The 22449-nt window shown below is 38.7% G+C and overlaps 1 protein-coding gene across 1 annotated transcript in view; it reads right to left on the bottom strand.

The window, feature by feature from the left end:
• aff2 (AF4/FMR2 family, member 2) overlaps positions 1-22449 on the bottom strand; it is a 164502-nt gene that overhangs the window by 101582 nt on the left and 40471 nt on the right. The window contains exons 2-4 of the mRNA XM_044363728.1: positions 14579-14699; positions 7955-8630; positions 6649-7079 (exon numbers count right to left, since the gene is read on the bottom strand). Of these exons, the coding sequence (XP_044219663.1) occupies positions 6649-7079; positions 7955-8630; positions 14579-14699 (1228 nt within the window). The remainder of the gene's footprint in view (positions 1-6648; positions 7080-7954; positions 8631-14578; positions 14700-22449) is intronic.

Here is a 22449-nt window from a genome sequence, read left to right as displayed (position 1 = left end):
TGAACAAATCAATGATTGGATGTTCCAGAATTTACTTCAATTAAACAAAGACAAAACTGAAGTAATTGTTTTTGGAGCCCAGGAAGAACAATTAAAAGTCAGCACTAAGCTTCAGTCAGTAATGTTAAAAACCACAAACCAAGCCAGAAATCTTGGTGTAGTCATGGGCTCAGACCTGAATTTCAACAGCCACATATAATTACAGATAATTACAAAGTCAACCTAGTATCACCTTTAGAGTATATCAAGGATTAAAGGACTTATGTCTCAGCAATATTTAGAAAACCTTTTCCTTGGATTTATCTTCAGTAGACTTGACTACTGTAACAGTGTCTTTACAGGTCTCTCTAAAAAATCAATCAGACAGCTGCAGCTGATTCAGAACGCTGCTGCTCGAGTCCTCACTAAGACTAAGAAAGTGGATCATATCATTCTAGTTCTCAGATCTTCACACTAGCTTCTGGTCTGTCAAAGAATTGATTTTAAAATACTGCTGTTGGCTTACAAAGCAATGCATGGTTTAGGACCAAAATACATTTCTGATCTGCTGTTACATTATAAAACATCCAGACCTGACAGGTTGTCTGGGAAAGTTTTCTGTTCCCAGTCAAATCCAAACATTGAGAAGTAGCATTCAGTTTTTATGCACCATATATCTGAACAAACACCCAGAAAACTGCAGGTCTGCTGCAACTCTCAGTTCTTTTAAATCAAGGCTGAAGACTTTTCTGTTTGCTGCTGCCTTTTATTAAGTCAAATAATTATTCATGTCTTACAAAGCACTCTAACTTTTACTCTTGTATTTTATACCTGTCTTAGCTTGTTTTGTTCTCTTAGCTCTTTAATAACTGTTTTTAATTGTATTTAAATGTCCTTATATAGTATGTTTCTTTTGCACTTTGTCTCGATGCTTTTAATGTTTTATGTCGAGCACTTTGAATTGCCTTGTTGCTGAAATGTGCTGTATGAATAAACTTGCCTTGCCTTAAAGAGACAGGAGCTAAAACCTATTTCAGACAGAGGCTGGACTAGGGGGCTGCATAAAGAGCCAGTATAAGATAAATAAGGATTTTTTTGAACTGTGAATCATGCAAAGCTACTCTAGTGGAGTCCCAGAACAAAAATATAGAGTCGAAATAAGCATAATAGGTCCCCTTTAATATACAAATTAGCATACAGTATGACATCATCTGGTGCCTTACAGCAACAGTATTGGTGCTTCCAATGTCAGCCGCACAGATGTCAGCATTACTTGTTTAATCTACCAGAACTAAAGTTAGTGGCTAAAATATTCCAGGCAACCTCAGGTGACATCTGCATGATTTGAACTTTTCTGAATGTCTCATTTTGTTCAAGATGTTTTAAAGCTGAAAGCGATGCAGATTGATTTGTTATTTCCTGGCACATATCCACGTCTTCAATATAAAAGGTACATTTTAGAATATGCATTTTGTCTAAATGTGATGGGCTTTTTGCTTGACAATTGTGATTTTTTAGCACAATTTTATGTTTGGTGTGCATCACAACCTCAATCACTGAGATGTTTCAAACTGTGCCTCCTAAATGAATGTCCAGCTGTCCCAACATAACCTGTTCAGCAGTATATCCCTGCTAACTGCTGACTGCTGCTTAGAAACAGAAACCAGCTTCTGCTGAATCATAAAGAACTTTGACAGACCACAGGATAGAGGGCATAAAGCAAGGATGTAGTGAAGAGTCTGTCTAAATTCATTCCAGCTTTTAAGACTGCTGTCAATGTATATTCCTATGGTCACTTTTACCAGACCAGTGTGTTATATAAAGGCAGGATCTTTTCATGTAAAAAGGCATAAATGAATGCTCTCTGAGAGCAGAATTGATTTTGTTGGTGTTAGCCTCATGGTGATAGCTGACTGGAGGTCTTAGTCTACCCTGCTTCTTATTTACCGCTACATTAGTGGTGAGGCGCTGTGTGCACCTCTACCACACACCTGACGGAAACACCACAGCAGGCCTCCAAATCAGTGTGAAATTACATCAGCTCTATACTTTGAACTACATGTAAATTAAACTTGTCACAGTACTGTTGGAAATGTCACCTGTCACCTCCATGTTTACCTTTATGCAGCCTCACAAATATACTTGTATATCCACTTGACATGAGTGTTGTTTACCAGAATGACAGTGTAGTGGAAACAGTAAGCAATCAAGTGTCACTAAAAGCATAGTGACAGCTTGACCTCATTTGAAGTATAAATGCTTCTCTGAAGTGTCTTCTGCTTCTTTTTCAGTTTAAGATAAGAAATGTCTTTTTTCTTTTTAGAAAAACATTTCTGAAATGGCCTATTTAATGAATTAAAAGGAGTTAGTGAATCATATGAGGATTTTTTTGATGGTGTTTTTTACGCAATGCTATGTAAATGGTCTCATTCATTTTTAATCAACTTAGTACAATATAAATTAAAAGAATGTTTTCTTAAGAAGAATGTCTGATCTATTAGTTAAGTTGCAAATTAAAGCCACACTAATTAATATTTATATCATAACAATAAGTCAGATGTAATGTGAAAGGCATTGCTCATAGTGAAGAACCCACAGAGAACTAACACTTGATATTTCCCCTCAGCTTTACAGAGTTGTTTAGCATCTTTCAGCTCGTTGTTTTGGTTTTACAGCCTACAACCTTACTGTTTTGTTTCAGTCTCACTGTTCTCAGCAGATTAGCTTCAGGTAGCAGGTAGCAGTTTTTAAGTGAAAAAGCTCTAAATCCAGTGTGCATTACCTGCCCAACACCGAATAGCAGACAAAGTTAGTTACTAGCTTGTAATGGAAGTTAGCTGCTGAAGAGTCAGATATTTCCCTCAGGAATTCAGGAGCTGGTGGAAAGCAAAACAGCTAAAAGGAGAGTGATAATTGGATCCACATTCACCAGGTAGACAGAAACATAACTTCATATGAGTACTATTTTGCTCTATGTCCACTGGATGTGTAAATAAGCAACTGTTTGCTGAAACATTTGCTTTATGTGTACAGCTTGTTCTGCCCCCCCCCCCCCCCCCCCAAGTGGCCAAAAGATAAATTAATACTGCTTTAACGGCCATACGAGTGTATTTTCTGAATCAGCTTCTTATTATGAGCACTTGGATCAGACACTTTCCTTTTTTTTAAATTATTTTTGGGGCATTTTATGCCTTCATTAGATAGTGTCAATACAGGGTTGACAAGAACTGGGATACAACAGAGATCCCCAGCCTGACTTAACCAGGGGACATTGCAGTCCATGGTCTAAATGTCTTAACCCCTGAGCCACCATGAACATAATTTTCTGCCCAAGTTCACATTTAAGATTTATCCTCTTCTCTGTGATTTTCTCAGTGGTTTGATGTGGGCAAGACTCAGTTGGAAAAAGGATGACGCAACATACTTCAGTGCACCAATCAGGATTTAGAAACATTTAAAACAGAATCTGATCTGATGAGAGTTGGTAGATTTTTGGTCAGTTTCAATCAAATTTGATCAAACCAAACCCACAAAGTGCCAATGAAACAGATTAGTTGAGTTCTTGAGCGCTAAACCCAAAATAAATAATTCCTTAGGCAGTTTCGATTTTCCTTTACTTTGACTGTTGTTTATTTAGTAATGTGATATTTAATGCTACAGATAATTACTTAGGATTTGAAGCAAAGTTTTCAGGGTGTTTTAGTGTTTAGCATGTATACTGAATTTAATCTTTGGGTTTTTTTTGTTTTTGTTCTTTTTTCTACAACACTAAATGTTTGAGTGTGTGTGTTTGTGTCCATAAATAGATTTAAGTCTACTGTAACTGTGAGGAAAAGATCAATAGTGTTAAGACTCTCTCTCTCTCTCTCTCTCTCTCTCTCTCTCTCTCTCTCTCACACACACACACACACACACACTTGGGAATAAAGGGTTCTAATCAATAATTCTATAGTGCTAACAGAAGGCTTCCACAGCAGTTTAAAGGCTTATTGCACACACACACAAACACACACACACACACATACACACACATACACACACACACCCTCACCCATACCAACTGAGCAATCAACAACAGCACTGTAAGCCAAATATTGAGTATTTTGAACACATTCATGGCACCTGAACTAATTTGAAAACAGTTACATGGAAATTCAATCATGTTGATTCACTCCTTAGGGATTCTTTTATTGGTTTTGCATTCATGTGACACATTAGGATTACCACTGCTGCTATGTTGCTTAACTCTCAGTTCACAGAGCCATTAATCGAAGGGTAAAAGGTGGCCATTTTACCCTTGTTTTGCCTGCATAAAATGAGCAACAGGATTCGCAAAGTCTTTCATTTGCTGTCTGGTTCAATCCTCTGATTTGCTGCTGCTTGCTGTTTAAGCTGCAGAACACATCCAATAACTCATCTAACCAGAACAAATACAGCGATGATAAGGTGCTGTAATCAGTCAGTCATTGTCTTCCTCTATCCCTCCTTCCCCTCCCTGCCCGGTCTTCTCCACCTCCCCACTTAGTTTTTTTTCATCATCAATCTCCCCCTTTCCTCTTATATCCATCTCTTCCTCCCCCTCATCCATGTTGAGTTTACATTTTCCTTTCAGTGAACTCTCGCTGGAATAAATTTGAGAAGAGTGAAAACTAAATGGTGAGCAGGCGATAACAGAGTATCGATGGATGTGTGGGTGAAACAAAGTGAAAGAAACCACTCATGGCCATGAATGTACTTGCTCTCTTTCTTACCCTCCATAAGAAAGTGTTGAAAGTAAAATATATTTTAATTCCCTCCCTCTCCCCCGTCTCTCTTGCTTTTCTCCTTCTCAGTGCCATATGCTCAAAGCTCCATCTCAGGCTCATTTGGAGTGCGACACACACACACACACACACACACACTGACACACACACAAGCTCTATCAAAGCAAGGGAACAGCTGGCTTGCTCGATATGGATGACTACTCGCCTGTCAACTTGTTTCACACACAGACACACACACACACACACACACACACAAACACACACATCATCATCATCATCATCAAGTCTGGTGTTTCTTGCTTGTTTGAAAAGGAAAGTGAGTGAGAGATAGAGCGAGCAGGTTGGAGATTTAAGTGAGTGAGTCAAAGGGAGCAAGTGAGAGACTTGTGTCAGATTAATTTGACATTACAATTACTCAAATGTGTCAGTGTTCACCGTGATATTACTCAAACAAAGTAATGCAGAGTACTTGATTCGAACAAGAGAGAGAGTTGTTGTTATCCGTAGATGCAAACATGCACTGAAAATCAGAAGCACACCGTCAGTATGTATCATTGCTCACCACCACAACCACACGCTCTTGAATACATTTTGAATTCTATTTTAAGGTGTGATATATACCTTTAGAATAATGGTAGATGCCTCTAAGTTTTAAGAGGGGTCTATTTCAGCGTAAATTTCTCCAGCATAGGTAAGTACTAATAATAGTTTAAGTTAAATTGAAATTATACATTTAAAGAACAACTGTAATCACATGTGGTCATCCCTTTTTACAGTCAAAAGTAGTTTTTTATTGATTGTTAAGAGTTTTTTTATTATTACTCTAAAAGGAAGAAAAATTTATTTGGAGAAATATCAGAAATGCTCGGTGTGTCGGTGTCTGTGTTTGACTGACAGCAGCTGGCAGACTGAGTGAAAACAAGAGACAGAGTAGACAAACTTACAGGTCCTGGGCAGACTGGTTGTTAGCAGTGGTACTGAACAGCAATGACCACATTAGCATCTAACAGGTCCGAAGTGACATTTTCAGGTATGCTTACATGCATTAATGTGCTTAATGTGCTGCAGCTGAGCACTTAATTAGCTATCTCGCCTGCTAACTGACAATAGCAGTGGACTTTTCCCCAGTGACTGTTTGTTTGGTGGCTCATTCAACAAGTTAAGGTGCAGGACGAGACGTGTGTATATGTTTGTAAGTCATTAAGAAGGAGACTTTAGCAGGAAAGCTAATGTGGGTTATTGTACTGTACTGCAGTCTGTAGCTTGTGTGTCGTGTAGCAGGATGCTAACAGGCTCAGTGTGACCGTCTGCTCTGCGTGTCATAAAATGCCACGTTATCAATTTATTCAAGATTTGATTTGTTGTATCGAAATACTTCATTTTGGTTTCTGATTTTTTTCTCAATGGAGAACAAAGGACAAGTGATTTACGGAGCAGATATTTATGCTGTAGCAGAACAAAAACAACATGCAGTTTAATTTCAGTTGGACTTTCAATTATTTATGATTAAATGCAACTATTTAAATGTAATTTTATCTAAATAATGATTCATCTTATATCTAGTAACCCTGGCTAGTTACTAACCTAAGCATTATCACTAATAGCAAAGGATTTGTAAAATATTTGTGGATTATAAAACAATAATTAACACTTGGGTGATGATGAAAACTTTAAAAAGTATTAGATGAAATACATTAAAATTATTGAGTATTACTTTACAAAAATACTTTACATTATTACTTACTACATTATTTGGGACAAGGTTGTAAATAATATGTGATCTGTTACTATTGCTATTTTGACTGCTTATGAGTTAGTGTTAAATGTTAATTTGAGAGAAATCAGTGCACCAGTCAGTACTCAACAGTTTCATATGGATAATGAGTCACAGTGGTTGTTCTCTTACCTCCCCTGTGTGGCTTAGACTCAGTTTTGGCAGTTTATTCTTCACGTTCCCAGAGTTTCCTCCAAAAGCTTGACTATTGTTGAATCCCTCTGTGGCCACTAACGGGGGTTTTAGCTGGGGAGAGTCACTGGGTGCCTGGTCCTGGCCGTCCATTGGTCGAACATAGGCTGTGGGCTTCTGCTGCACTGCGACTGGCTTCCCTGATAGGCTACCAGGTGGGAATGTGGGCGTGGTCAGTCCTGATGTGGGAGTGGTTAGACCAGGAGTAGGCGTCGTCAAAACTGACGTAGAAGCCAGCGGGGAAGAGGATGTAGAGAGGTGAGAGCTTTCATTTTCAAATGGGGAGGATTTAAAATGTCCACCATTTTCTGTGTTAGTGGAAGACTTAAAATGGCCACCGTCTATGGTAGAAGATCTAAAATTGCCACCATCTGTGAACGAGAAGGAGAAAACCAAAACAGAAAAGTGAGTTGTCTCTCTACAAAAAAATCACCAAAGCAACACCTGTTTTTGTAGAACATTGCTGTGCTCTATTCTGTCAAAATCTAATGAAGTTTGAACACCAAAAATTCACTCTCCCAGATGGATGGAGCCAATCACAATCAAAGCAAATTATGTGTTGCCTGGTGGTTTAGAAATCATCCGGAAGACAGGGTTACCATCAGATGCAGATGTTAATTTTCATAAATCCCAACCAAAAGGTAATACAGTCTGTTTTTCACTGAAATTATTCATCAGCACATGGGGCTCCAGGAAATACAAAGAAAGTGATTGTTCATGAATATCAAAATGTGTTCATATACACATGTCGTGTGAATGACTTTAAACCAACCACATTCATCATTCAGATGTTGCCCACTATTTTTCAAGGCATAATTCAATTTAGTATGTATTTGCTTTCTTATTTAGAGTTAGATGAGACGATACTAATCTCATATCTGTCCGCTAAATATGAAGCTAAAGCCAGCAGTTTAATAGCTTAGCTTAGCATAAAAACTGGAAGCCAGGGGAAACAGCGAGCCTGGCTCTGTTAGCACCATTTTGAGATATAATATGTTAATCAGTAATATCAAGTGGTGCTGTCAAGGTTTGTTTTTTATTTAAATTTTGGACAGAGCTAAGCTAGCTGTTTCCCCCTGTTTCCAGTCTTTATGCTAAGCTAAGCTATTCATCTCTAGCTTCATATTTAGTGTCCAAACATGAGAGTGATATCGATCTTCTCATCTAACTTCCAGAAAAAGAGTGAATACGAATATTTCCTAAAATGTCAACGTATTCTTTTAAGGCCTTTTCATATAGGACTCACCTGGGAGAGGAAGGGTTTTGGAGGGATGGGTAGAATGTCTCCTCCCAGAAGAGGAGGATGAAGAAGAGGATGAAGAGGAGGAGGAAGGACTTGAGTCTCCCTTTAGACCTAGTTCATCTTTCAGTGAGCTGAACAGCTCCTCATGCCTTTGCATTTGCTGTTCCTCTAATAAAGACATTTTCCCTCTTCCACTTGTTGTTCCTGCAGCCTGCCCCTGCCCTTGTCCTAACCCCAGAACAAGGCCTGTTCCCTGGGCGCTCTGTCCATGGCCTCCCCTTGACCAATCCATGGAGCTCCGGGACTTTTTTGAATTCTGATGTGGCACTGATTGGGCGCTTGATGAGGATGCTGTTGAAGCAGGGGGTTGCATGGAAGTCGAAGATGAGGAGGGTGCATTTCCCATCCTCTTCTCCCCACCTCCCTCCACGCCTCCTCCTCCACCTCCTCCTCCTCCTCCCGTTCCTCCTCTAAGGGTTTCGTTGAAAAGCTGGGACTCCATGGCGGATCTCTCTGTAGCTGAAGTGGTTGGGGTTTGCAGGTTGTTGTTGGCACTGCTGCCTTTGGGGATTCCTACTAAGTGGCTCTGGTTTGAATGGCTGGTTAACAGGTCTTTCATCTCTTCGTAGGAGCCCAGTGTGTTCTGGACGCGATTGGCCAACGCATCACCTTTATTAGTCTGAAAGGAGAAAAGAAAGAAGAAAAAGACAGGAGGGAGGAAGAGAAGGAGTATTAATTAAGTCTTCCATTTTTCCATTTCTCCAGACTTGATGAAAAGCCCTCTTTACTCATCCAGAGAGTAACAGTGAGAGATGAATTGGGTGACCACTGACCAGACATCAGGATGAGATGATTAATTAAACACATGCCACCCTTAAGAGGGTCCAGTCCAGGCTGGAGCAGTAAAATTAATGGGGCAGGAATCATTATTAGCCTGACCCCAGATTCTCAGGCAATCAGCGCTTGGAGGACAGTGCGGGTTATACTGATATATGATGGTATGGCACCTTCAGCTGCTATGTGGTAATGCTGAGATGTTCCTCAGAATGGCTCAAGAGTACCTTTTGTGTCAGTCATTGATGGTTCCTTTAATGATGAAACTACATGATTTGATCATCTGGCATTTTTTGAAAGGACAAGGGCAATCAGCAGGTCTATATTAGGCTTCAGATTCTTGTAAAAAAGCCACAGAAGAGGAGGAAAAAGTGAAGACCAGTAGATTTTTATCCCATCCTCTGACATTTCTTTTCTACCTTGTGTAGCAAATATTAATCATGAGCAAAGTGTGAATTATGCAAGATCTACAGCCTATAATTTAATCGTGACATTTCATCACGAGTTACAGACAAATGATGAACACTGAAAACAGAGAATGAGATCAATGTGAAATGTGGTTCTGTCATTTTATTGGACATCAGTTTTGTGGTTTGGTCAATAGATTTTCTCAGTCATATGAGGTGAATGCTTCACTCTGCTAATCGCCCCTGTGCTGACATGGAGTGATGTGAAATGAAGAAGGTTTAAAGGTTGAAATGCATAAGAAGGAGTGAATAAAAACCCTTTATCTAATTTTCAAGACAAGGTGAAACTGCCTGCATTTAGAGAGGTTAATGAAATCATGAATAACGAATTTATGTTCAGGGAGTTAGCAGCTTAACTAATATAGGTCATTTTTCTTAAAGGAGCATCAAGTTACTTGTAATAATGATGTAGATCTACATGAGACTGTGAGCATCAATTTTCAAAGTACTGCACATTCATTTTTTCAGTGACCAGCGAGGAAAGAAATCAGGCATCTTTCACACCACAAAAAATGTACAAACATAAAAAAAAAACTTGATTTTTATGTTTCATTTTTTTATTATGATTGACTTGAATCATGAATCTTCTTTGTTTGTGTATGTGTGTAGATTTGTTTTTCCTATGCAAACAGCTTCAGTCAATAACCAAATAATACTGTAATAACAGGCAATGATCTATGCAGAGGTCTTATTGCTGAGGAGGAAATTCTGCGTGTGTGTGTGTGCTAGACACCTCACAACCTTACAAATGAGTATAACACCAACCTTGTATTTGCTCTAATAGAGGGCAATGTAAGCATCATTTGATGATAATTGCTATATTGCAATACCCATTTTCATAATCAGACTGGTGTGACAGCAGTTTAAGAAGCAGGTAAAAATGAAATGGATGGTTTGGTTTCTGGTAAAAGTCACACAACCATCAGGAACATTAAAGCACCAGTAATCTCACAATTATTTCATTAGTCTTCCAATTATTTTCTTGATTAATTGATTGATTGAAATTTTATCTCACAGAGGTCAAGGTGAAGTCTTCAAATTGCTTATTTTGTCCAACCAACAGTCTTAAACCCCAATGGTTTAATTTACTATCATATAACACAAAGAAAAGCTGCAACTTGTAGTTTTTCTTGAAAAAATACTGATACAATTAATCGATTATCAAAATAGTTTCCAGTTGATTGATGAATTGACTAATCATTTCATTTTAAAATTAGAGCCTTCCTTGCAGATCTCATGTCAGCTACAGTAAGCGATCTATGTGTTATGTTCAGTGCATTTCATGCAAGATAAGTGCAAGAAAGTTGTGTTTCACTCAAATGTACAGACCAAATCAATGCCAATAAAGAGTATAAGTATAAAATAGAATTTAAAAATCAATAAGCAGATGAACCTCCTAAATTTGCAACTTAAATGCCTTCAGAGCTAATTCCAATATTTTCTGATGCAACCTTAATGGAAGAGGAAGAAAGTAAATGTGAAAATATCTCAAATTACTGAGATGCCTATTCAGGGCGGATCAATGTCATCATGTTCAACAGAATTAAGTATGGTACGTAATTTGTGGTGCAATTTTTACGTTATCGTTTAGGGACAGGAATGCACAGGAATAAGAACACAGACTTAAGACGACAGATTCTTGTGGTTGTGCGGTCCACAAAAAACCTCAGCTCAAATCTAAGTGACTGGAAGCAGCATTCATCTCTTGTATCACGTCTCTCTGCACTTCACTGTATCCTTCATTTTAACACTCTAATAAAGCAGGAAAACCATGAAAATACCAAAAGTGAGACATGCAGGGCAAAAACTCAAGCCTTATTTACAAAAGAATCATACAAGAAAGGAGAGGACTGCATTCAAATAATCTTAACAGATGTAATTTCTGTGTGTACACACACACACACACACAAACACTACACACCATAGCGAGCCAAAGTTAGCTGTGAATAAATTAGCCCATCTCTTCTCCATCTCCAGCTCATGAATAAAAGATCTGGTGGCTGAAGAGGAACAGAAAACACATTTACAGAGAGGCAAAATGGAAAACAGAGAAGGAGAGGATGAATACCTGTGTATGTGTGTGTGTGTGTGTGCGTGTGCATGTATGTGTGTATGTGTATATAGATCATCCCAAGTAGCTGCTAACAGCATAACACTCTTTAACAGGATTAGAAGAGGGATTAGCTAATAGCTGACAGAGAGAATGAACACTGGAGAACGAGAGTGAGAAAGACAGACAGAAAGTGACGGACACGCGACAGATATACAGGTAGAGAGAGAGAGGAAGACAGAGAGTGACGGCGAAATAAATGAAAAAGTGGCGAAGAAGAGAGAGACCGGGAATGATGGAAGTTCTATAAATCCAATGTGATAATGAAAAAGGGCTGATATAGATCTCTAAAGGAGCAGTTCAGTAAATTCAGTCAGCACTTAAACACAGAGAGAGTGCAGTGAGGTTGTGGTGGTCTTGGTAAATCCACTGAATTCTATGAAGTAAAGCAACACTCAGAAAAAAAAAAAAAAAAAAACAACTGAAATTGTTAGTGTGGCAAATAAATCAGCAGAAGAAAGCAGCAAGGTGTGCCAGAGCCGTTTTTCAAGTTTAGCAGCAGCGAGAGATAAAGTGGGGAAGTGTATGGAGGGAAAAGATTAGTGGGAAGGAGCTGGAATATGAAACAAGTAAACATGTTATCCCCTGAATGATGCAGTCACCCCTTTGGGCCCGTCACTTACAAGATGCATCATCACTCCAAGTTTTATCTGAATTATAGTTACCTCCAATGATGTTTTCTCTGTTAAGCCAATCACTGTAATTAATGAGAAATCCTCGGCACAGCAGCAGCGTTCAGTCAGGTGCTGGTGTGTGAAAGAATCCGAAATGAGGAATACATAAACTCACTCTCTCAATTGATTTTTTCTTTTTTTTTTATTTATTTCAGCATTTTTGAAAGCTCTGGTAGTTAATTGTTGTCAGTGATCATTTATTATATGTGATTATGTGAATCTAAATTGTATACTTATTGTAACTCAAGATAAACTATCTTAAAGCTGCTCAAATCAATATTTTTATGTTAACAACGGATCAAATGCAAGTATGTGATGTAAAAGGTGTTGCTCGTAGCTATGCGGTGTGGTCCGAGTGTTTTAGCATCACAGCTCATTGTGTTCTAGTTTTGTAGCTTGAAACTTTATATAAGTTCAGTTTCCAGACGCAGCAGGAAACTGTTTTCGAGCAAAAAAAAAAAGCTTTTCAATTAGCTGGTGAAAATAGTGGAGCAATTAACAGATTAAGAGCCAGATACTGTATTTCATTCAGCAGTTGTTGGAGGCCAGAAACACGACTCCAAATGAATGATAATGGTGCTCCGTGTCTGCTGGGTGTGTAAATGAGCAACTGTTTGCTAACACATTCACAATATCAACTTTATAAGGAGAAATTATAGAAATTATATTTGGGTATTAACTGAGGTGGAGATGAGCATTAAACCTTAATATTTCCATAGCATCAAGTACTGAAAAGTGTCAGTGTTGAACAGTTTGGATTAAATATTTAACAGATTCTTTGGCTTGTTTATTTCATCTTTGATCAGAAACTTTAGGTTATAATTTATTTAGGTTAAGTTTGTTATTTCTTTATCTAACAACTGATGCATTGAGCAGCAAAAACTAAGAAGTTCCAGTAATTGTAAAAATGCAAAAAAAAAGTAGGTCCAATGCAAGCAAACCAATTTCTTATTTTGATCCAATTACTTTCAATTTTTAAGGCACTTAACATAGTTTCAAATTTAATCAAAATAGCAGCAGAGGCTTCTGAGATATCCTCGCTCTCCTCTCACACACATACACTCACATACGCATCCTGACCTCATCTCAGCACCATTAATTAGTTGAAAACAATTAGTTGGAGTATGGAGGCATTCAGGATTAGATTCATTATCAGAACAACCTCTTGCGTGCTGCCTTCACCCCCTGAACCCTTGACCAGCGTCTTAGTGAGAAGCCCTCGTGTCCTCTGTGTTCAGACACAGCAGCAGTTAAACACATTCTGTCAAGATTCAAAGCCAGTCTGTCCCAAGGTCGATACACTTGGCAGCATAACCAAGTGTTGAAGTGTCTGGCGGTGGCAAATGAGAGTTAACAGTCCAAAAACAATTTTATACACAAGGGCAGGAGAATGGCCATGAACTTCATGCATGGCTAGTGCACTTTCTGCTAAAGACAAACCCAAATCATGGCGCCTCAAGTATCTTAGAACAGAACAAACTAAAAGCATATGCTCGAGGGTATTACAGCATTGGCCTCAGGGGGAGAACATGAGGAAAAAATAAGAGAATAGCCTATAATGATCTCCTGTATAGGCCATCATTGGCTTTATCCTCCATGAAAGTAGCATTAAAGTGCATTGTGGTGAAAAAATATGTTAGGATAATTGTTGTTTAACAATAACAATTCCTTTCAGTTGATTGCTGTGAATCTGCACAAGGCGAAATTGTTTCATATGAGCCTAAATCACAGAGCGGGGCTGCTTTTTAGAAGAGAGAGGCTCATCCTCACTGATTAAGATGTTGTAAATTCACCCCATTTCCCCAAATGAAATTCTGGCGTCAGGTGCGTCCACTTCTCTTCCCGCGAATATCAATCAAAACTTAACAGCGAAACATAAAACTGTCTCCTAAACAGCGATGAGAGAGCACCCTGTGTAGAGAGAGTGTAAAGAATCACCGCCCAGCCAGGTTGTAAAGATGAGAGTGTGCTATGTACAGCTGACGTTAGCTTACAGCATTTTTTTGTGTTTCAGTCCTTTTTTCAAACAGTTACCTTTTGCTTGACATTGTGAAATTGGTTGTTTCAGATTTAAAGTGTCGAAAAAAGAGTTTTTGGGAAATAAACACTTTCTTTCTGAGAGTTAAATAAGAAGATTGATACCACTTTCATGCCGTTATGTACGGAGCTGGAGCTAAGAGGCGAATAGACAACGTTAGCATGGAAGCAGGAGGCACCTCAAAGCTGACTAATTAACATGTTATACATAATATGTTATATTGTCATAGAAAAATGACAATTTGTGGCTTTAGGTGGAATTAAATGCTGTAACTATTTATTGACAAACTTCCTTTATTCTATGCTAGGCTAATCATCAACTAGCTCCAGCTCGGTACTTCATGCACAGATATGAAGTACTTACTCTCAGAAAGAAAGAAAATAAGCCTATTTCCCCAATATATTGAATTATGTTTAAATCGCATAATGGTTGGGTTATATTTTATCTATATTACTAAAAATTAGGACCATTTTTAGAGAGGGATAGATAATCAATTGTTCCTACTTTATAAGGTTCTCCAAACAGGTTGAATCCAGTAGAGAACAGGTCTTCATCCTGTTGGACCTCCTGGTTCCTCCTCTCCCACTCTCTCCTCTTCAGGGCGCTGCGCTCCGACTCCAGATGACTGAAAGGGCACAAAGAGAAAAAAGCTTGTTAGCATCCCCCACTGAGGCCGACACATACTCTGCCACCAAAGAGAGCCACCAGTTTTTAATGAGATTCACTAACAAGTCATTTTTGGATCTGCAAAGAGCACTGAATAAAATTCTTTTCCTGCAGTGTGATTAGAGTAGCTGGGTCGCTGGTAAAGGAAAATAACAGGGTAAATTATGTCAATCCGCTGTCTGAAAATTACTTAAATTCTACAGCAACACAAAGACATAAACCAGAAAAGGAAAAGTGAGAGAAAAACAGAATTCTGGTTTAAGCAAGAAAGAGAGGAGGCTTTCTATAAAATAAGAAGTCAAGAGAGGGATAAGTAATGACAAAAATATCCAACCTGATTAATGAAGCTGAATGGTTTTAGGTTACTAATAATATTTAGACATGCCTACTTAATAAACCTGACTCTATTTACATCACTATTTATCTGACTTCCAACACAGGCCTGCTCGCTTCCGCTGAAGCTAATATCCTGATAATAACTTCTCTACTGAACACACAAACCATGAGCGAAGTGTGTGTACTGACATTTACAGAGAATATAGAATTCCTTTACACAATGTCTCTGACTGAGTTTAAGTATTTGTTTCACTCAGGTCTTGAATAAATTCCAGCAGCCTTAAGTTTGCTTTGCAAAGGGTGCTTGATCTTCACACACCAATAAAATACTTATCTCATGCTATTACTGACCTTTATCATCCAGAACTTTGTGAAAGCTCCTATATAGTTCTGCTATGTGTATCTGTATCTGCAGGAAACAGAATATTTTTGTCTACAGCTAAAAGTAAATAAACCTAAAAATTCATGAGGAATATTAGTGAGAAGGTTGTTTCTCTTTGAGTCTTCTTGTTTTGCAAAAAGTGTGACTTGTGTGATTTGTCCACATACTATTTTCAAAAAAACTGCACTTATGCTGAATTTATTGATTCTTTTGGCTACTTGGGGCAGTGTAAAAAACTATAAACACAACATTGACATATTATCATGTTATAAATCTGTTATGTTAAATGTATTAGCAAACAATTACCTAGCTCAGTTACCTAGCACTGTTTTGGTCTCCATCAACTCTTGAGAGAAATATCTGCTTCTTCTATCTGCTGAATGCTCCACTATGTTCACCGGATAGTCACTAACTTTGTCTGTCTGTTGTTTTCTGCTCTTTAGGTAGTGGTGGTATTTTTTCTAAACCAAAAAACCCTGCCTACTGTGTCTGGAAACAAAATTGATGAAAGCGGTAAGACTGAATCAGAACAGTAAAGCTGCAGGCCGTAAAACTAAAACAATGAGCTGGGAGACGCTAAAATGCTCCGTAGAGCTGAGAGGAGCTGCAAAGCTAGGTGATAATTATCTTGGGTTCATCACTGCAAGCCACACCTTTTAAATTATACAGTCACATGATCCATTGTTAATATATAAATACTGATTAGTGCAGCTTTGGTGGGTGTTACAGCACAGGCGGTGTTGTGAAAGGATTTAAGAACAACAATCATTCAAACTTTATTTGTATGGCACCTTTTGTACAGGTTAGTGCCATTCAAAGTGCCTCACAGATGACTGTCAAGCCAATAATAAGACAGAGCAAATGTAACAGTAAAACAGTGTGAGACGAGAAATAAAAAATATGAAAATGTAATAAAATAAAAATAGATTTAAAAACTATAATAAGAGAATAGAATGAAATTTGATTAAAAACTAGATAAAATAGATAAAACAAAGACAAATAAATTGCTAAGAAAAAAAAAACATAGTAATAAAAATTTTACAAGATGAACACAATAAAATTAATTAATAAAATGAGGTAAATAATGTCTATAAATCATTCTTAATCAAAAGCTAGTCTGAAGAAGTTTTAACGTTTAAAGATTTCAACACTTCCAGCTGCTCTCAGATCCTCATCAGACTGTTCCAGCAGCTCGGAGCATAAAAGCTAAAAGCTGCCTCACCAAAGGATTTAGTCCCGCACTTTGGAACAACTAAAAGACTCCAGAGGGCTTGAGGGGCCACACTGGTTCATACATTGTAAGCATATGAGACATGAGGGCTGGCGCAAGACCATGAAGAGCTTTAAAAACAAGTAAAAGATTTTTAAAATCAATAGGGAACCAATGTAAGGACTTTAAAACAGGTGTAATGTCTTCTCTCCTTCTGCTCCCGGTCAGCACTCAGGCTGCAGTTGTAGCTGATTTATAACTATATTGGGTAGACCAGATAGAAGAGCATTACAGCAGTCCAGCCTGCTTGATATAAAAGCATGCATTAGTCTCTCTGTATCACTCAGAGAGAGAAGTGGTTGCTCTTTGGCAATATTTTTTAGATGATAAAAAGCAGATTTGGTGACAAGCCCCATATGAGCCATAAAGTTCAGCTCTGAGTCAAAGACCACACCAAGGTTTCTTGCTTGTTGGCTCGCTGTCAAAGTCAAAGGGAATCTAATTTTGTGAGCAGTTTCTCTCTCTGAGCTTTAGAACCTAAACCTGAAATTCAGTTTTATCCTTTTTATCCTTGAGCTGAAAAAAAGCTTTGTGACATCCAGACATTAATATCTAAAATCAATTAGCCCTGTGTCATCAGGAGGCACGGCCACATAAAGCTGTGTGTCATCGTCATAACTATGGAAAGAGATGCTGTGTCTCCCGATGACATCACCAACAGAGGCAAACATGCCAACCAGTCAGTAATAAAATGAAATATAATAACGAATGAACATATTTATGGTCAATCTGAACCAACTCAATAAAGTTGAACAGAAGGAACAAAGTGTCTGTTCCAATTACATTATTAGCCAGAGCTCCCAAGGCCAACCCAGTTTAAGTTTTCTATTTATAGTAAGGTTAATATGATGCAACATATGCCATTAGCTGGGTACTTTCATTCATGAGTGCATTCATTTTTAACGTAGGTGGGCCCAGTGGGAATTGAACTCCTAATCCAGGCACTGTTTATGACATGCTGTACCCACCGAACCACACACACACACTGCAAAGGACAGATGCATTTATGTCCTGTCACAGTGTCATTGGATGGGTCCCAATAAAATGTGCTTTTAATCTTTCAACATTCCTACACTCCTGCTATAAACTATGATTTCCAGGCCTGAAAGCCAGAAATGATTGCTTGTGGATATGATTCATGATTGTTTCTTGTGGCGTTTAAAATATGAGACAGCTGACAGTAAACAATCATCGGAATGATCGGAAGCAAAGGAGACTGGTCTGTGGGGAATAAAGAGTGTGGTGAACCCCAGGTTTTTAGAGCATTTACCTTACATAACTGTATATTTTTAGCAAAAACCCCTTTTACTGCACAGTTACCGAGCCTCCGCTGAGAAATCTACAAGCTGCCAGCCAAACTCGCATCTCAGAAGTACAAAGTAGTGTGTGTGCGCCAATGTGTGAGTGTGTGTGAGTACAAGTTATGCATGAGGCTGTGGCCTGCTGACCCAGGAAAGGGCATCCTGTTTTACCACATCCACTGCAGAGAGATGAGACAGGCCGGCTAATTAGCGATCAACACAATTAAAAGAGACTTTCTCTTTTTCTCTACCAGACCTCGCCTTCAACATTTAATCTATCAGTAAGATGTGAGTGGGAGGGAGAAAGAAGCGGAGAGGCAATGAGAGGGAAGGAGGAGGGTGAGGGGGGGTTGGGAGGGGGTGATCACAGAGACCCATGGGAGGGAAAAAAAAGACCCAGTTTCAGGGCAACAGACAGTTTCTTAAAAAGGAAAGAAAAATAAGAGAATGATGAAAGACGGAGTGGAGGGATGGGGAGAGGAAGGTAGAATGAGAAGAAGGGAGGAGCAAAAGGCGAGAGAGAGAGAGAGCGTGAGCAGTGGGAATTCTAGGCAAGATGATTGACAGGTTAGGTGTTTGTGTGTGTATGTTACAGCTGTACATGTAGATGTGATCACCGTGCACGCTGGAACTACTGGCTGACATGTGCATTGTCTGTCAGTGCAGAAAGATAAGTGACAGAGCTGTCACTACGACAAACACACATATACAGTACACACACACACACACACACACATGTACACAGTGCCGCAGTCCCCTGCCACAGATCACTGTCTCTGTCTCCGTCTGTCACACACCAGACATTCACACAGAGGGAATCAGGTCAGACGAGGTAATTAACACATCCAGGATTTATTTCCCAGCGTGAGGTAGGAACAGAGTGCAGCGCTACCTGTCACATACAGGTTAGCCTGCTGCCACTAGATCTTTTTTCACTTCACTGAAATTAAATCTTTTTCACAGGTTTTTGAACATAGTGCTGCTGTCAGCCAGGTCAGTGAGAAACTTTACTGCTATGTGCTGTGAAATGGACTAAAGTCACTTTGTCCAAATCAAAGTTTTTGAAATGTACAAAACTGAAGCACAAAGTCAAAGTTTTATTATGGTGAATTTGCTAAGGAATCTAAATGTATATCCTAGGTGTTTTTTTTTTGACTTGTGCATTTTTTTTATTTAAATTGTCCTCACTAAAAACAAGAAACTTAAAGTCCCCCTACACTCAAAAATATGTTTTGCTTCTTGTTTCTTCAGTTGGATATTTGAGCTTCTCTGGAAAGTGGAAAGTTTCTCTGTGCTCATTGAAAATGTGAGTTTAAGGGGCCTACAAGCATTATTTGTGACATCACAACTAGTTTGGAAGGTAATTCTATGCAACTTACACAAGTGTGATATGGAAACCTGAAGCCTCCAGTGCACAAACACTGAGAATGGACTCTATAGTGAAGTAGGAGACATCAATCCGACAGTTCAACTTTTGAAATTGGTATCTTTATGAGCAGGTAGATAACAATAGCTCAAAATATCACTTTAGTTACAACAGCCAAACAGGCAGTTAAACAGCTCTTAACTGGCGTCGTTAGCCGTAGCTGTACTGTAGTCCCAACTACCAAAACTAACCTGTGTCAGTCAGTAACACCATTGCTGAATGTGACACTGTGCAGGAGCAGGTGCAGGTGTTGATATAACATGACCAAATCAGTGCTAACATCAACATTAGGCATCCGCTGCCTGAGTGGACGCTAGTTTGCCGAGCTTGCAAGCTTCCACTTTCCGAATGAAATGGTACATTAGCAACACAACATGTGCTTGTTGAAAAAAGGGGGAAACGCAACCTGTATCAACATTCATAGGCTACACAGGGCTATGACATAGAGTTGCAACGATTAGTCAATTAATAATCAAGAGGAAATTAACTATTTTGATCATTTATTCATCATTTTGAGTACTTTTTTAAGAAAAAAATGCCACATTCCTCTGGTTCCAGCTTCTTAAATGTGAATATTTTCTTGTTTCTTTAGTCTTCTATGACAGTAAACTTACAATCTTTAGGTTGTGGACTGTTGGTCAGGACAAAACAAGACATTTTAGGTTGCATTTTGGGCTTTGGGAAAAGGTGATCAACATATTTCACTATTTTCTGACATTTTATAAACCAAATCACAAATTGATTAATTGTTAAAATAATCAACAGATTAATTGATAAAGAAAATAACTGTTAGTTGCAGCCTGAATAAATATTTAAATTTTAGCTGGGTTTGAATCTCCATCTTCCAGATTTGTGATGATATCACATGTTGAAAGAACAGAGATGGCAGCTGGGTGTGTTAGTTTTTCTGCACTGCTGCCATGGAGTAATGTGATAGATAGACAGTAAAACACTCTAGTTTAAAGAAAAAAAGAAAGAGAGAAAGAAAGAAAGAAAGAAAGAGGCGAGAAAAGAGGCAGATGATGGACAGACGGATGGACAGATGGATGGATTGCTGGGGATTAATAGCAGTGGTGATATCAGCAGTGGGCATACTGTCGATGCTGATATTTTCTGTGAATGAAAATGTAGCGATGGCAGCTTTCTTTCCTACCACTCTGCTTTCCTTCTGTGTGTGTTAATGTGTGTGTGCGTGTGTGTGTGTGTGTGTGTGTGCGGGTGCGTGTGTGTGTGTCCTGAAGTAATGCTGATAGCCAGAGTAAGCTCTGGGAATTTAATCTCAGCAGAGCTATGCTGTGCTCCCCTGATAACTAAACGCACACACACACACACAAACACACACTCGTAAATGTTTCTAACACAGACTCATCACCCTCTCATTCACTTTCACTGCAGAGTTTCAGTAACACTCTCTTCCCCTCCTCAGCTACTGCTACTGAGGTATCCTTCAGCAAGGCACTGAACCACCAGACACCAGCTCAGTGAATAACCACAGGGGTTATTACAAAGAATATATAATAAATTAAACAGTTTATAATATGTTCTTATGGTAAAAATGTGCACGGAACAACACGCAGTATTTTGTTTTATTTCTTCTTATATTTATTCATATTATATAACTACATTTGATGCCAGTAAAAAGAAAACCGGAGCCGCACAGCAGCCAGATGTTGAAGCCGGTCAGTGGATTGAGTTGAACATGTTGAAGTTTCTGTGTTCTGTCGTCAGTGGGAAGAAAGGCTGCGTATGTCATCAAGAGAGTTTCTGGAGTTGCTTCATTGAAAATCAACTGGAGCCTGACTTTGTGGACTCATGCTGCATTTGTGTCTTATGGGAATAACTGTCAGAACCGTTCAAGGCAACCACTTGGAAATATATTTTAACTCATTTGAAGCCATTTTGAGCAAAAGCTTTTTGAACATTTTGGTCATTTACAATCAGCTTTTACACACTAAATACACACGCGACTGTGGCATTTTACAGATCATATTCTTCCTCAGGAGATGAAAAGCATTTGTTTTAACTGAAGTGAATGCGTCATTCATCATTTATCTCATATCCAAAATGAGGTTTTATAAATGGCACAGTGTGTAGCTAAAAGAGCACAATTATTGGATTAATTTGGAGCATAACAGTCACAATACTGGACACTGATTGGCTGACAGCATGCACATACACATGCACATTAGAAAACATGCTAAATGGAGGCTTTTATGTTTAAATGCTGCAAACTGTCCAGATAAGCCCTTTTCACAGCAGATATTTTAGCTTGTCATAGTAGGAAAGGCACAGGTGTTACTAATAACATTAACGATGCCTCTGCTCTATTCAAGTGTCCCAGTAAGCCATGACAGTATGACAAGTGAGCCAGCATGCTCAGTACCAGGACCCTGTTTTCACAGCAAATATACATCTTTTTTTTATATGAAATCAAGCCGGTACAGTAGTTAAATCCTTCTGTTTCTTCTGGAATTACACTTTCTGAAATGAGCATCAGACCAATAAAATCTATGACAGCTTAATAGGAGATTGATGGCTGGGAAATAGCTTGAGTTTGGCAGTATTTCTCAACCTTCAGCCCACGTTGTGTTTTGTAGACTCGTGGCCCTGTAAACAAATAAATGCCAATCCTATCATCAGGCAAGAATATCAATATCAGATTATTATGCAAATTCTGAATTATGTTCCGTTTTTTTTTTACTTTCAATGTCAACATTTTGAAAATTCTGGCTCATATGTCCGCATGGCAACCTCAGTAGGTTAGAGAAAGATGGCGGTTAGGCTAGGCAACTTAAAACACTTGCTTAAATTGTGATAACAATTAATAAAAAGCAGAACACTATTTACAGATCTGAACTCAGACGCCAACTCCCGCCTCCTGCATGAAAATCAGACAAACCCATCCACCACTCCGACCTCCACACCCTCACTTTCCACTTCACTACATGAAGAGTACACTTCTTCCCTGCACTGCCACTGAACACTGCCACTGAT

Source organism: Thunnus albacares, chromosome 10 (assembly GCF_914725855.1).
Source record: "Thunnus albacares chromosome 10, fThuAlb1.1, whole genome shotgun sequence".
Lineage (NCBI taxonomy): Eukaryota > Metazoa > Chordata > Actinopteri > Scombriformes > Scombridae > Thunnus > Thunnus albacares.
The sequence above is the reverse complement of the archived record's forward strand: the minus strand, read 5'-3'. Positions and strand labels throughout refer to the sequence as shown.